Source organism: Thermobia domestica, chromosome 5, assembly GCF_964235325.1.
Source record: "Thermobia domestica chromosome 5, izTheDome1.hap1.1, whole genome shotgun sequence".
In the NCBI taxonomy this organism is placed as follows: domain Eukaryota; kingdom Metazoa; phylum Arthropoda; class Insecta; order Zygentoma; family Lepismatidae; genus Thermobia; species Thermobia domestica.
In genome coordinates this window covers 184,353,933-184,371,187 of record NC_137458.1, presented here as the reverse complement: position 1 = coordinate 184,371,187, position 17,255 = coordinate 184,353,933, and the positions used below count along the sequence as shown (strand labels likewise).

Here is a 17,255-nt window from a genome sequence, read left to right as displayed (position 1 = left end):
GTATGACATCTACTTATTTGTGTATTTTATTGATGATAGAATTGTCATATTTGTTTGCAGATATCGTTACATCCATCTTTATTTGTCAGTTCCTGTATAGTTTCTATTTATCGTTTTCAGTTATTGGATTTCACCAGTATGTGTAATGTAGTTTAGTACCGGTGACTAAATCCATGTTGCGTGCCAGAAACTGGTCAGTGTGTTTTACGCAACATGATTTTGTCTTTCCAGATCGTACCTGGGAGCTATTTTATGAACGAGTCACTGTTGTGTTCAATTGTTACTAATGTAACGCCACATTTTCTGTACTTTTCATCCAATATATGTGTTTACAGGTGTTTGGAGTTGGTATCATTATCGTCAATGGCCATGCTAAGCCCTACTGCTTCAGAAAAGATTCCAGTGTTTTTGAGCCAGGCATTAGGTTGTCATTTATCTGTGTTGGTATCTTCAAGTTGGGTCTTGAAGGTTCCATGGAGTTCTTTGGTCCTCCATTTTGCTGGTTTTGTTTATCTGATTCATTTTCGTGGTGAACTCTGTCTTAGCTGGATTGACTGATGATACTTTTGCGTCTGCATTTCATATTACATGAACCAGATGATTAGTTTCCATTTTGTTGATGAATAATGGCGAAGGTTTTCAGTCTGTTCTTGGTAGAGCTGCTGCTCTTCTTCTTCTTCTTTATTATTATTATTATTATTATTATTATTATTATTGATGCTGTTTATTCTTCAACCTTTTCGAAGAACGTTTCTTTTTTTCTTTCTTGTTCTTTCGTATATTTTAATTTATCTCATTTCCTTCTTTCTGTTTTAGCATTTGAACTTCTCTGCAGGAAAACCTGTTCAGTTGGGCTACGTTTTCCACCTAGCGAATTTGGGCTCATTTTTGTTAAAACTACTTTTGCCCATAAGCCATGTATTTGGGGCTCATAAGTAGGCCACCTATCTATCTTGGAAGTTAGCTGCATTGCAGATACTATTTCTTCGCTTCTAATGTTAAGTCCAGCTTTTTATGATACGTATGTTCGACAGCTAAAGCTGTACATTCAGCAGCATACGTGATCTTTCATATCTTAGGTGATATTTCTTGTTTCGGAAAGTTAAGAACGGGAATAAAGAGAACGTCTTTCGAAATGTAGATCTAGGAAGTATGTGTATTGTTTATTGTAGTGATGGGCGGTTTGGTTCCTTTCCCGGAATCAATTTCTTTGAATCCGTTCCGAAGATGTATTCGTTCCTTCGGAGCGAATCCTTTGGTTCCGCAAAGTTTAATGATTCCGTGTTTTTTCGATTTGATTCCCCCAAACAAGGAGTCATTCCTCTGTGGATCGAATCCTTTGGTTCCGATGAGTCGGAATAATTCTGAGTTCTCATATGACTCTCCAATTCGATTCCTCCGTTCACCCAAGGTCGTCAAGCCACTATTATCGCCTGAGAAGTTGCTGCAGTTTGGTGATGTGGGAAATTGGAATGAGTAGAAGCAAAAGGAGGGATTGCGGTGTTTTGAAACATGTTCACAAGGTTCCATTTTTTCCTGATAAGACAGAGATAATATTGCAGGACAAGAGCAGATACAGATATTCTTTTAATCCAATGTTCTCGGGACATAGCTCTGAAGATGTTGCCGCTGTATGGTAACGAAAGCTCAGCACAGCAACACTCACTCTGGCAGCAATCCCGAGAACATTGGATTAATAGTAGACGCCAACAAAGCTTCAAGATCATACAGATATTCTTTGTTACTTTGAAGTTTTCTGTTTTATTAAAGCGTGTTGCTAAGAGTGCACGTTGAAACTGTTAAAGAGTAACAGGTGGTCTTTTTCTTCTCATTTTTTTACATGACTATTAAACGCAAAAAAGTAAACGTTGTGTAATTTTCATTCTTACTATTTATTTAAATACGTAATACCAGCAACAACAAACGAAGTCTCGGGCTTCCTTGTGTAGGAGTCAGTCGTTCTTTCAGAAAAAATGTCCCGGGGATCACTTCTGGTACTATTCTATTTATTATTATATTATAGACATATTATTTTGGTCTCTCAGAGCTCCGGGTGGCAGTGCCCCCCCCCCCAAAAAAAAAACTTGTCTGGAAGAAACACTGGTAGGAGTGTCATTTGGAGAGGGCAGGGGGCAATTGTCTAACCTGATTTTGAGAATTACGTATTTTTTAATAAATTGTATAATAATAATAATGATGATGATAAATGTTACGCGGAATTTTGGTTCTCATCGCGGGAGACTCGAGTTGTATTTCCAGTGGCAACTCGTGTGGTTCGGGGGGGGGGGTGCGGTGGCTCAGTGGTAGAGCGTTCACCTCCGGTGCTTGGGGTCCCTGTTCGATCCAAGCTCGCGCCGTGTGGACTTTGTAGTGGACAAATACCGTGTGCGTGCGTTTTCTCGGGGTTCTCCCGTTTCTTCCCACTTTTTTCATTATTCATCATCACCGTCTCCTTTAGCCTAACCGGCATATCCGTGGGACGTAAAACTCAAAGATTTCATTTTTTTCATATTATTATAGTGTTGAAATAAGCATTAAAACCTAATCAAACAACCAATTGCGAATTTTATATTAGTACTAGCTGAACCTGCGCTCCCTACACAGCGCATCATTCTCATATGAGCATAAATCTCCTTCTCATTCCTCACAACATATGTACATGTCCCTTTACAGACACAAGTGAAAGACGACTTGGTTTTAAAAAAAAATCGGCAAGGGGTATCGTAAAGGGGAGATTTTTTTTCGATTATTTTTTCTCAATATCTTGCACCGTTTGCAAGATTTGAGCCTACTTCCGGTTGGAGTTTCTAATTCATGCATGACCAGTATTTTCTTTCTTCTTGCATGCAGTATGTAATAAGCAAATACATTACATATATAATTAATTATAATTTCAGTTATATATGGTGTTTATTTGGTAAAACGCTCAAAAAATAAAGATTTATCTTAAGACTCGAGAAATGGTTATCCTTCCTTTTTCACTATTATTTGGCCATGGAACAAACGCCTGAGATATATATACAACCCCAATATACAACATTGTGGTGTTGGAATGTATAACGCATAGGATATGTTGCTTTAGTTTTTTTCTTTTTTAATTTCAACGTTTCCAGCGTACCCTAAAAAATGTAGTAAAGAAATAATAGCCATGATTTTTTTTAAAAATATTCAATTAGAACTAGACAATCTACGCAAAATTTCCAATCGATCATTGAAAAACATCATCTTTCTAGAACGTGTAGTTTCCGAGATCTCATTGTCGAAATGATTGGCCACAAACATATAAACATAGTTTAAAAGAACTCGGAAGATCGAAGCACAATTCACATGCATTGATTTTAGAGAAAGCTTATTAAAATACAAAGGCTTTGAACAATAATTTTATATCATAAACTTTATGAAAAAGATATAGTTAACTAATTTAGACTATTTAAAGTACAAATACTTAAAATGTTTGTCTCTGTTAAACGTGAAATCACACATAACCGTAAATGGAAGATTTGAAAGCCAAAGTTATAGGTTGGAGCTCAGGCGCTTTTAATTGCTGTTGTAGCATTTTAATAGATACATAGGGTTATATGGACATTACATCAGAATATATTGAATAACAGCTTGTGTATTACAGCTAATAGTTTTATTATCCACGTTGCAATAAAAATCTATAGACCTGGTAACTCTAAACACCTGTGAAAAAGTAAAAACAAAAAGAAAGAAAAAATAGTGATAAGACTAGCAGCCGATCTCCCCCTCTCCTCCAGTTGTGAGAGCAGTTGCGGTGGTCAGAATATTGCGGAAAAGTGACACGAGAGGGCGTAAGAAAGATTGCTTGTTTCCAGACATGCGCAGTACGTGCATTATTTGCTTCTCTGTTGTGGAGTGTCGGTCTGTTCTTTACTACAGTTTTTGTCCCATCCATATCAATCTGACTCCATTCATATCAATCCTCTCGTCTCTTGTTTGGTTCCGCCATCTGGTTCCACCAACCGAATCCACTGATTCAATACGTAAACATCCTGAGTGAATCCGCCCCAATTAAACCGATTCCTTTCATTCCTCTGAAGGACTCGTTCTTTCGGAACGAATCATTCGGGAACTACCCATCACTAGTTTATTGCTTTTTATATCTCGTGTTGGGAAATGTGTACCAGCGCCACTAACATAAGTTTTAACATGTACAACTTCGAAAAATTTAGTTGGTCAATCCAAATGAATTTGTCAAACTGTATGAAGTATCTTTGTTTTCTTCACATATTCAAAACATTTTCCTTTAGACGTCTTGCACGCCAATTAACAAGTGAAAATCATATTCATGATAAAAAAAATAAAAAAAACCGAAAAACTTACACCTTTGTCTCGTTCCATTGCTTGCAGGCCATCCCCCATTCTCACTCGAATATAGTAATTTGATTATTTTCAAGTATGGGCCTCATGTAGTGTTCATTATTTAGAAGACTTGGACAACATGGATGTTCCAAGTATTTTTTTCAAACTGGGTAATATATCTCTATCTGTCCTCGCAAGTGCAAGGGATGAAAGAATACAGAATATACTGTAGCGTTTTATAGGTACCTAAATAAAATATTGAAATTATTTGCGATTGGAAAACTAATATCCATACATTGTTTTAATATTGTAAGAATAATTTTTACTATTAAAGTACAGATACCTATCAGCAGTGGCAGATCCAGGATATGATCAAGGGAGGGGCTAAACCATAGTTTGCCGTTTTATCCAGTGTAAAGCAGGATTGAAGTCCATTTTATCCAGTGTAAACCTGAGCCTCAAGGGAGGGGGCTATAGCCCCTATAGCCCCCCTTGGATCCGCCACTGCCTATCAGGTTAATAGAAACGCCTAAAAAAAAGTACAACTTACCAGACATTGATATGGCGTTGGGCCACCTGTTGGCCCGCAGAACATCTCTGATGTAACGTGGAATGGAGTCATAGGGGTCGTAAATCATAAAAAGTGAAATTTTGCACCGTTCCGCATGCGAAGTACCACTCGGTCTCGTGAGAGAGAATGGAGGTGCAAATCTGCGCCAGATTCGTGTCGCCAAAACGTTATGTCCAGGCCCGAGGAGTGGTGGTCGGGAGAGCTGTTCAACTTCATTTTGATATTCCTCAAACTATGCTGCAACAGCTTTATCTTTGTGAATGGAAACATTATCATCCTAAAATATGGAGTCATTCCTCGGAAACAACATCTGGATCATAGTATGCACATGGTCCCATAAAATGGCTGCATTATAATGATTACTCCATTGGATGTACATCCTGAATAGAGCAAATATTATACCTGGAGTGTTGACGATGAAACAAGTTATCACTCATGCAATAGCTCCTTTCACCGGTAACACATAAGCAAGATTCAAACAACCTTTAACAATAATATAAAAGCACCTTCAACATCAGTGTGGGAGCTTAATTAGACAGAAATATAATACACGACATAAGATAAAATGCATATCAATGCTTTGTAAACCACGTGCATATTATACAAGATTACCACCAGGTAACAGTTTCAGATCAAACCAAACACACCAGATATCGACTGAATTTTCTTAAGATTACATACTTACATTCTTGATGAATTATATAGGTATAATGATCAAAAGAGTTATATGTAAAGAAAAATGGTGTTGATATACTTTGCAAATACTTATGTCCTTTATCAGTTTCTCATATATTGCTGTAACTTCTTCTAGTTTTGCCGCCCAAATGAATTGCATCAATTACCCTTTGTCTGCATAATCATATTTGACTTGCGTATAACCGGGACACACTGTAAATTATTCAGAATATAAGCTGGCTGAGTTACGTTCCACACACTTTACACAATCGTTTGGGATTTAACACTGCATTCACTAAAATAAAATGTTTACTTAATCCAGAGTTATATGATGTGTGTGTTCGTTATAGTCAGATAAACACTAAAGATATGAATACTCTCTCAAATGATTAATACACAAAAGAATATTAAACACACACTAAAAATGCTTTGACATAACATATATGTAATAATGATAAAACACTTTGCTAGTAACACAACACTGTTCACGCGAAATATCCAACATTACAGGGAATTCTCTTTGTTCATTCTTTTCCGTATGAATGAACATGCGATGACTTGACCTGCACTTATTCTATTCCATATGGATAAGGCTGTCCAACGGTGGGAGTTCTTGAAGTTCTCAGCAACCTTCTCATATGTATATATGGCAACTAAGGTATTATTGCTCGTAAAACTGTTTACCATTTAACGTGTAGACCATTCAGTATTGGTACAATCTTACGTAGCCCCAGGGGCGGATTCAGGGGGGGCGATCGTCCCCCCCCCAGAAGAGGAAGCTTTCTTATTTTATATATATAAATAAAACCCATCCCAAAGTTTGGAGCCTTTAAAAGTAGCAGTATGACAACCCCCCCCCCCAGAAGTCGGTCCTGGATTCGCCCCTGCGTAGCTCCTGTCTGTATTTGCGGCGTATACTTGGAAACAACTTGGTCCTTAACGCTTATGTGAAACATATATATATATATATATATATATATATATATATATATATATGTGTGTGTGTGTGTGTGTATTCATTTCAATATATCGTAAATTAAATGACAAACCAAAGAACATAAAATAAATTAGACATGCAAAACATTAAAAGAAATATCCTCAACCTGTCATAGATAAAAAGTTAACCGAAATATACAAAATGATGTACAAAGAATCAATGCATTACATAATATACGAAATTCCAGGCAACACTGTGCTGTGCAATGTGATATAATTGAACCTTCATATGGCAGTACTTGATGGTAGATGTGGCTAGCGTGGAACGGATTAACTATTTAAGATAAAAAAAACTTCTTCCATAATAGGAGCAGAGGGGAATGATTTAAAAATACAAGCTGCGTTTCCCCGCTGAATTGCTAAACTGAGTCTCTGTATTAAAAATTGTTTGCTCCGCGGATCTCCTGTTTTTGCAACCAACTGTGAACCTATTTGTTTCACTAGATTCTTTGCCTCTTTGCTGAAAACACCCATTGTTTCAACAGCAAAGGGAATGAAAAAATGTTCTTCTTTTAAGCATTTATATTTTAAATGTTTTCGTCTGCACGCTGTTTCTGCCACACTTCCAGCTTCCTTAGATGTTGATACGATATGAGAAGCTGCAAAAGTATCAACACAAGTGACATCCCATACTAGACATTGCCCATTTTCCCAGGGGATTAACGTGATGCCATCTGGTCTTTTCCCATCATCCCTTGATAAACCTGATGGTTCTAAAATTGAAGGCACGTCTATGCTGGCCAAAGCACGCTTTAGGATAAAATTTAATTCAGCGTGACGGGACACTCTGCCTGCGCTTTTGGCTATTTGGAATGGAATAAATATATATAATTAGCTTAATGTCTCAAATATATTGGCTATTTGGAAAATTTTTGTAACTTCCTAAATGCTGGGTTAAAAGGAAGCTGACTTAGGGTGGGTTAACAAAAGAATGTAAACATTTCTCCGACTGTTACATTTCTTCAATACTTATCAGCTGTGATGGCTGTGATCCAACTTCTCGTTACCACGCATGCAATCAAGATTGAATAAGCACATGGAATACAACACATTGAGACTTGAGATATATATGTCCATAGAAAATATGATTCTGAATAGAAACATATTATAAAATAAAGTATACCTATAAATATAATATTAATAATGACAACTCAATGAATAATAATATGAAAAAGGAAATGAACCAATATAAACTCGAATGATCGAGTATTATATTGAAGCACTGGCAGATGTCTACAGATGCCAACCTGTACCTATCATAGGGATGAGGGTGACCAGATTTTGATAAGCGAAAAGTAGGACACAAATATAATAGTATTTACTGTGTAGGCAATACGCATATCGTTATTTCATTTAGAAATGTATATGATAGTTTACTACGTTGTCAATATGCATATGCGTTTCATTTAAGGCCGTGTCTAACGTTTTCAGCTGAGATCATCAATCCCTATATAATAACATGGTGAACTTCTTTCCAAAATATTATGAAAACTGTGTGTCTTATGCAATTCAAAATTTCTCCAGATGTTAGCCTACCTCAATACTACATGTTCACTTTTTTATTTTTAATCTAGCTCTTATAGTTCATTAATATTACTTTTTACAAATAAATATGACAGCGTTTGAAAGCATATAAGCAGGATTTCTTTTCCTGTTGGTGGAGGTGTAGATACCCGATCCATTCACACCATTGTTCCTCCGTGATCTTCAAAAAGTTGGTAGGGGTGGGAAACAAGTTACGAAATGAGATAAGATCGTTTATCTAAAAATGCGGAGAGTGCATATCGTCGAAGTTATGTTCGTTGACAACCTGATCATATGGTCGGAAGAACAAAAGGTTGCGGGAGGCAAGACTGGCTACTGTCAGAAATGAGACAATCGTATCTATATATCTTTTTAGTTGTATTTTGTAACATGCCTTCTTGTCAAACAGCGTGCGCTTTCCCTATTTTCCTGTTTCAACTATTTTTGATCCTAAATCTTGATTCTTGCGTGGTGAAGAAAGGAGACACGTCAGAGGAATCGCAAAACTAAAAGCATTATCATCAATATTTTGCTTTCCAAAATAAGGAATATAACTTTAAAAAATAAAACTTTAAAAGAAATATCTGGGAAGATGAAAGAACAAATGATGGCATTTCATGCGTGTGCATAACAGTAATAGGCGTATTATACAAAATAAATAAATATTACAATATTTCTGAGGGTCTAGATCATTTGGATCCGATAGTGGTATTCCAAAGATAAGCAAGTGAAATATTTTTCACTTGATTTTGACTGAAAACTTGATTTACAGAATTAATTATATATATATATAATATATATATGTGTGTGTGTGTGTGTGTGAGAGAGAGAGAGAGAGAGAGAGAGAGAGAGATAGTATATTTGGACTCAGTTTCCTGATCAAAGTTATGTTACTTTTGAACAAAGAGCTGTTTATCGTTGTTTCCCCTATGTAGTTCATAACACTTAAGAATTTTAAGGAAAAATATCTGGCAACGTGTATTATTTCTATTCTCCTGATTCATTCAAAGAACCAGAATTATTATTTTCAGCTGAGGAATCTCACATTTTCAATCAAATTTGGCCGATACATGAATCTTGTCGCAAATTGGAATGATTACAAATCGCACTGAATCAATAAAAGTATATCCACGGAAAGCTATATTAGTCCATATATCCACATTCGTGCATAGGCCTACTTCTATTTTGTAGTTGACCATCCATCAGAAGAGAGTTAATACTTGATCTGATGATGATTTGCGGGTGAAACATCTCAATCAAAATCTCGCGGCCTACAATTTCGCCTGGCGAACACCTGGATAACGTGTAACTTATGTAATTGAGATACAGCACTGAAAAGTTTGCTCCATTAGTAATATTTCTTGCTATACACCCAAGAACATACTTTTTTACCTTTGTCACTTTCACACCATATAACCGAGCGCCAACAATTTATCATCTTTGAAAATCAGAAAGGTCATCCATTTTATGGTATCGCAGCCAGCTCAGTTTACTGCACACTGCCGTTCTACTCATCCTCACGTAGTACAAAGTTTGCCTCAAAACCACTACTAACAGTCCGGCGCTGCGATCGCTGCCTGACCTTTGTCAATTCAGACTGACACGTTTTGAATTCTAGGTATTTCTATTAAATTGTTAAGTATCTGTATATTATATATAAGAAAATAAAAATAATGTGTGACATCACAAATTCATTATTACACTTTACAGTAATTTTTGTTTCAAAGTAATTTTTTTTCTAAAAGTTGACCACCTTTTATTTGAACTCATAATAGCTATCGTACGTAATTTAATAGTTAAAATTTAATGTAGCAGTCCCGTGATAAGCTGCAAGTGTAGATCATTGAACCTTACCTGACAAAAATCAACTTCTTAAGTCTCATGTTCCATTATACCTTCCAAGCAATTAACATTTATCGGTAATATATGGTACAGTGAACCTTGCATAATTTTAATTCATAAATTAAATGAATCACATGTTATTTTATCCATTTTGCTTTTACTTTCCAATTTCAGTCTTACAAAAGTACCTACTTTTTCGAAACTGATATATAAGACTCAAAAGTTTTCTATGTTTCTTCAACAGAGATCCACGAATGAGAAGGTTACAGGAACAGCAACATCAGAAGCTGATGGCTTCCCGAACAGCTCCTGGCCCTGAAAAATTATCATTTAAGGAGAAAATGAAAATGTTTGCTATGGAGACAGGGGAAGATGGAACTCCAAAAGATAAAGTTAAAATTTCAAGGGCGCAACGAGAAATTGAAATGACAGGAAATCAAAATAAATCGCCAGATAATGAAAGAACTTAATATATATATTATTGTAAACTCATATATGCCGAATTAATAGTTCGAGTGAAGGTTCAATGATAATTATTTTATAAGGAAATTGCTTTTGTTCAATACAGTATATTATTTGTATATAAACCTTATATATATATAAAGTTAAACTATTACTACTTAAATCATTATATTTTTCGATGTGCCTTGCAAATAATAATTTTGTTTCAATGGAGTAAGAATCTAAGGAATAAGAAATTGCAACGCTTGATTGCATGTAAATTCTCTGAGACTGAAAAGAAGAAGTATACTTACATATTTTGAGAGTTAGAAAAGAGCATTATTTTGAAACTGTTCATATGAAATATTCTTTGTCCTGTATAATAAATATTTTACGTACACATTTTGTAAAACTATAATTCTAACACTAATGTCCTACATGCATCATTTAATATTTATGTTTAAAGGAAAATCTGTTCCAAGTTTTTAATTTTTAAATATTAGTACTCTATTCATTCCAAAAAGTTTGTGCATAAGAGACAATCAGTGTTTTCAGTCCATTCACATTACCGTCCCAAGTATTTAATTGTAAATACGTCATTGCTTGATTGCTTTTGTAAAACTGCTATTTTACGTATTAAGTAAGGTATTAGATGAGAATACCTTAAAGTAGTGTGAACGACGTAATCATAGTTATTAATATCAAGTTATGTATTATTTTTAGATAAATTATATTGAAAATATATTTGGAAGCATTACGTTGATGTTTATGTACTACGAGAGCGTCGAGAAAGCAATATGTATATTGTATCCTCTTACGTAATTTTGTTCATGCACTATAGTGTTTATAAATACTCTTGAAATATTGTGTTCAATATTGAATACTATAGTTATTTTTTCTTATTTTTGTTCTTCGAACACTATACAAGCAGTATCCTTTTGCGGCAGCCTTATGTAAGTTAGATATTGAGTTATATTCTTTGTTAATGTATAGTTCTAAATTTATAGTATTTTCATAAAACAAAATATGTTCAACAATTTATTAATATTTGTAACATAAAGACGAAGCTTACGACAATAATAACGAGCCATTTTGGTATTCTTTTCTGGATAATAAAAATTGGCAAGAAAGAATAATAGAAGATATTTATATAACTTTTAGAAGAAAACGTGATTAATTCATGAGTTTTCAAATATTAAAAATATAATTGTACATAACACTACTGTAACAATGTCTTGTATATTTATACATAGCAGTTTATGTGTAGATTCATCCTAGTGCATTATAGCTACAAGAGAGTTTTTGTTGTACATTGGATGCAATCTAATGTTAATGTTAGTTTTATACCTATAAAAATATAAAATATATTCTGTTTTAAAAATATTTGACATCTTAAAAGAAGTAAAGTAATGTTGAATTATGTATATCTTTTGTTATTTTTAATTGTGTGAGGTGTAACGAAATTCTGACAAAATGCTAGTATTTTTTCCAGAAAGGTTAACACATTCAATACCAGCTCAGTCATGTCAGATCGAATTTTGCAGTTAGAAAACTTCAGAAGCTCACCGAAGTATTACAAGAAGAAGCCGGTTCTTGATATCACTCGCAGATTGCGAGGTGAGACGGCAACCGAATAAGCGCACAGCATTTTGAAAAGATATTTGGTCTAGGAATTAATTCGTACGGGTGGACAGAAGATGGCGCAACGAACGGAGCGTCCCACAGTTCCGTGTATCCACACATGTGTTGCAAACCCCTGTCATCGCGTATCGTTCGTAGTATAGGGCAGTGGATTAAAGCGTCAACAACACCAGTTTGTAGTTAGGTGAACATGGCGTAATTTGTGCCTGATAAAGTGTTTTTGCGGGGTGTCCTGCTGCATTACTTTAACATGCAGAAAAGTGCGACTGAAAGTCATCGTATTTTGGTGGAAGTGTATGGTGACCATGCTCTAGCGGAGCGAACGTGTCAGAAGTGGTTTGCACGGTTTAGAAGTGGTGATTTCGGCTTGGCAGACCAAGAGCGAGCTGGACAGCCAAAAAAATTTCAAGACGAAGAATTGACAGCATTGCTCGAGCAGGATTCGTGTCAAACGCAGGAACAACTTGCAGCAGCATTAGGCGTTGATCAAACAACAGTCTCCAAACGCTTGAAAGCCATGGGAATGATTCAAAAGATGTCACATTGGGTTCCACATGAATTGAAAGACAGAGACGTTGAAAGACGAAAAACCATTTGCGAATTGCTGCTTCAACGACAGAGCAGAAAGGGGTTTCTGCATCGAATTATTACGGGTGATGAGAAGTGGATCCATTACGAGAACCCTAAACGAAAAAAGGCCTGGGTGAAACCAGGTGAACCAGGTCCATCACAACCAAAACGAGATATTCACTGTGCAAAGGTTATGCTGTGCATATGGTGGGATATGAAAGGTGTGGTGTACTATGAGCTGCTGCAACCGGGTGAAACTATGAATGGAGAACGTTATCGACGACAATTAATGCGTTTGAAGCAAGCTCTGGCCAGAACACGACCAGAATGGGAGAACAGACATGATAAACTTATTGTTCAACATGATAACGCTCGCCCACATGTCGCAAAACCGGTCAAAACCTATTTAGAAAATGTCGGATGGGAAGTTTTACCCCACCCGCCGTATTCACCAGACGTTGCTCCTTCGGACTACTACTTGTTCGATTGCATGAACAACGATTTGATTGGACAGCGGTTTACTTCTTCAGAAGATATCGAAACATGGGTCTCTGACTGGATCGCTTCCAAGGATGAGGACTTCTTTCGCCACGGAATCCGTACATTGCCTGACAGATGGGCGAAAGTGGTGGCTAGCGATGGACAATATTTTTCTTAAGGTATTTATGTATTTTGTGTTTGTACTACAGCTTCAATGTGTGCGTACCAACCGCACGAATTAATTCCTAGACCAAATACTTCAAAGTAACTGAACAGTCGTGATACCGTGAGACATTCAAACATAAAGACATATACCAGGCGCTATCTTACATTGAGCATGAAAAATTTTACCAGAGCTAATGTTTCTTCTGTCCTGTTCCCCATATGATGGTGACGTCAGAAAGCGATGATGTCGTGTTCCTAGGTGGTGCAAAACCAAGATGGCGGCCAAAATCCAATATGGCTACCATCCTTTTCAATAGAATCGTAGACTTTCATTTAAATAGACACTGTTGCTATATTGATTATCGTACAATTGTTTCGCACATTGTTTTCTTCAGTTTTAAACAGGCTTTCAAGTGGTACTACTTGTGTTAGACTGTGACGTAAGAGACAGGAGCTGTGAGGGAATTTGAACAAAAATTCCTTATGAAATTTCCCTTTCGGCGAATTTCGCGATCATAGCCCTGCTCTTCTTGTAGTCATAATAAAACCAAATATTTAAGAAAATATAACACTTTATGGATGATAAATTCACTTTCACTTCATTCGGAGCATTGTATGGGAAGAAAAAATATTTCATTTTTTTCCTTTTTGTAATTTTGTCAGTTTTTTAAAAGTATCTAATCGTGCATTACTTTACCAGAGCCATTCTTCCTTCGGTTGTATTTCCTATGCCATGGTGATATCACAAATCGATGACATCATGTTCGAGGGTAGTGCAAATCCAAGATGGCGCTCAAAATATAATATTATTACCAAGAGGATAAATATTTCATGAAAATTGAAAATACATTATGAAAGGTTTGAAAAATAATTTATTAAAATTTGAAAATATAGTACAAATCTGTACAACAACCTTTCAACTCACAACACAGACAAAAGAAAACTCCAGACAACAACGTTTCAATTCACAACACAGATAAAAGAAAACTCGAGGAACTTTAACAAAAAATGTCTAAATATATGTGCATACCGTATACATAGGCTAAATGTAATTTCAGTTTGTGAAGATACTAGTTCTGACTTAAGACTCACAACCACTCGTTATTCAGAGTCATCACCAAGTTTGGTTATTATAGTTTGACAAATTAACGAACTGTTCCTGAATTCATTACAAACACAAAAGTACAGCAAGGTACTCTTTGGTTTTACACCTACATTTCTGAGTGGTGCACTTTTGGCATTTGCAAAGTTGCACAAGATCAGACGAACTCGAACGTCTTGTCATGTGTAGGTTGAAGCCCATACACATCACTTTAGAGTACTCAATGCAAATTCAATTCAATTCAAGTTTATAGTTGCTGTCCTCCGAGGCAAATACAAACCAAACACTTGTACAGCTAATTTGTTTTATCAAGTTTGTTGTAGTAATATTAGATTTTGATCACCATCTTGGATTTGCACTATCTTCGAACGTGACATCGTTGATTTGTTGTGACTTTACAATGGCTTAGGAAATAAAACCGAAGAAACATTGGTACTTTTGTAAAAGTATTACTTCCTTACAGTGGAAGTGACAAAATTACAAATAGGAAGAACGTAATATATTTTTTCTTTCCACATTGCTCCGAATGAAGTGAAAGTTCGGGAATTTGTCATCCATAAAGTGAGGAGAATGGAGCTATAGGTTACGAAATTCGCCGAAGGAGAGATTTCAAAGGGAAATTTTGTTGGAATTCCCTCACATCTCCTGTCTCTTACGTCACAATCTAACACAAGTAGTACCACTTGACAGCCTATTTAAAACTGAAAAAAACAATGTGCGAAACATAATTGTACGATAATTATACAGCAGTAGTGTCTATTTAAATGAAAGTCTACAATTCTATCGAAGGACATGGTAGCCATACTGGATTTTGGCCGCCATCTTGGTTTTTCACCACATAGGAACATGACATCGCTTTCTGACATCACCATCGTATGGGGAACAGGATAGAAGAAACATTTGCTATAGTAAAATTTTGCATGTTCAATTTCTATTGAACAACAACTATTTCTATTCAACTCGAACAGTAATGTAAGTAAAAATTGCCGTCATAAGCACGTTTAATTTGAAAGAAAGTTTTTCAGATGGATTTTACTGTGAAGAAAAAGATATTCATTATATATTTTGAGTATGCCTTGTATATTTGTATTCAAAACAATAGATGTTGACAACTCTTTTAACCATGCAAGCAACCGCATTATTTTCCTAATTTGTTAGACAATGATTGCTAAATGTACACATCTGCACAAAAAGGTGCATATGTTGTAATTCAGAAATTTCCGCGCTTATTAAATTTTCCGTCCGTCTTGCGAAAGTTGTGATTAGTAAGTGAATATGATTAGAAGCATTCCGTATTGAAAATGTTCCCAAACGTGTTACAAAATTAAGCTTAATGAATTATCTTGGGAATCACATTTCCGAGAGAGTTGCAGTTGATGAACGCGTTTATGAAGAAAAATTGACAATTGAATAACGAGGAGTTGAATAACGAACCGAAGTGGAGTAAAATATTGCATTTACTGGTTGAAACATAGTGTCTACATTGTCTGCTAAGAATATATTGAGGTCTGTAATCAAGATTTTATACGTATATATAGAAGCAAACAGAAAAACTGTTCTCAAAGCTCTGAGTTACGTGCTGTGGCTAGAAAAGTTGTATCTATTTTTAAAAAGCAAACTACTTTAGCAGTTAGAGTTATATGAACGACAGTGTAACGAACTATTAATACAAACACATGTGTACATACAAACACATGTAAACCACATATAGTAGAAGGTGGAAGAAAATGAAATTTTTGAAGTTTAATGTTCCACAGTTTTGTCCTTTAGGCTAAAGGAGAGGATGATTAATGAAAATGAATGATTGTGAAATTCAAAGTTCGTGTATTCCAGTGGATGTCGAATCCGGGACCAAAAAATCACGCTTTATCCATTTGATAAAGAAAAAGAACTTGTAGAAGACTAACGTGCAAGTAAGATTTCCAGACATTACTATGTTATCCTTAGACACTTCTAACTCCTATACTCTTATGTTGTTTCCCTCTCAGTTTTGTATTTTTACTAATCTGAGGCAGTACTTTACGAATATACTCTGCCTAAATTCCCGACTGTTGGCTGAGAACGTTTACTTGTGAGGCAAGCTGCCTTTAGTTTCATGCGAACAGCCGCACTATACATGGTTCTTTCTCAAGACGGATCTGTGGCGTATTGGATTGTTCGTGACGTTTTCTATAAACACTTCATCCTGAGCTGCAATTGTTGCCGTATGTCTGCTTGATGTGGGCGAAGATTCGACTCATTTAATTCCAAACACTTGCAAACAGTTCATAGATCAACTAGGTGGTCTGCGGCGATTTGAGATGCATTCTGGCCTTTTGATGCACGGCCCAGAATTTCACCACACTGAAGTACTGTCAACTTTTGACAACCACTGGACGCTACATGGTTTTCCTCAGAATTAAAGTTCTGGACAGTATGCTCGAAACAATGTGTATGACATTACTGCACATGTTTCTCGACAATAATTGTGTAGTCCCCTTACTTTCATCCCCTAAATCAGCGATAGGAAACATTTTTTGTTTTAAAGGCTATATTAACAATGCCCATTTCCCAGAAGTGCACATATGATAGTTTCGAACATAGCATACATGAAAATATGTAACTCTTGACATATTAGAAAGATAAAATAAAATTTATCCTTCATTTACAATCCTGCCCTAAATGAGTATTTCTTTTTCCATGATAATACAAACGTAGTTTTCATCACCAAAATTACATTGCCGACGACAATGGCATTTTAGCCTTACTTTCTAGAGTAAAATATGAAAACGTTTGGCCTATGAAGAATCGTAAAAATGAAAATGAAAGAACTTTGCGGAGAATCGAACTAAGGTCCTTCAGATTCGTTGAGTATAGTTGATTTTGAAATTAATAGTAAATTGTCATTCTTGTCTAGTGCAATCGAATTCTCTCATCCCACTTCGA

At 35.7% G+C, this 17,255-nt stretch overlaps 1 protein-coding gene across 2 annotated transcripts in view; it reads left to right on the top strand.

Annotated features, from left to right (window-relative positions):
* LOC145686316 (uncharacterized) overlaps window positions 1-11,796 on the top strand; it is a 245,840-nt gene extending 234,044 nt beyond the window's left edge. For both annotated transcript variants that reach the window (XM_081759515.1, XM_081759514.1), the window contains one exon: window positions 10,176-11,796. In XM_081759515.1, the coding sequence (XP_081615641.1) occupies window positions 10,176-10,401 (226 nt within the window). In that variant the 3' untranslated portion in view covers window positions 10,402-11,796. The remainder of the gene's footprint in view (window positions 1-10,175) is intronic.
* Window positions 11,797-17,255: the final 5,459 nt, after the last annotated feature.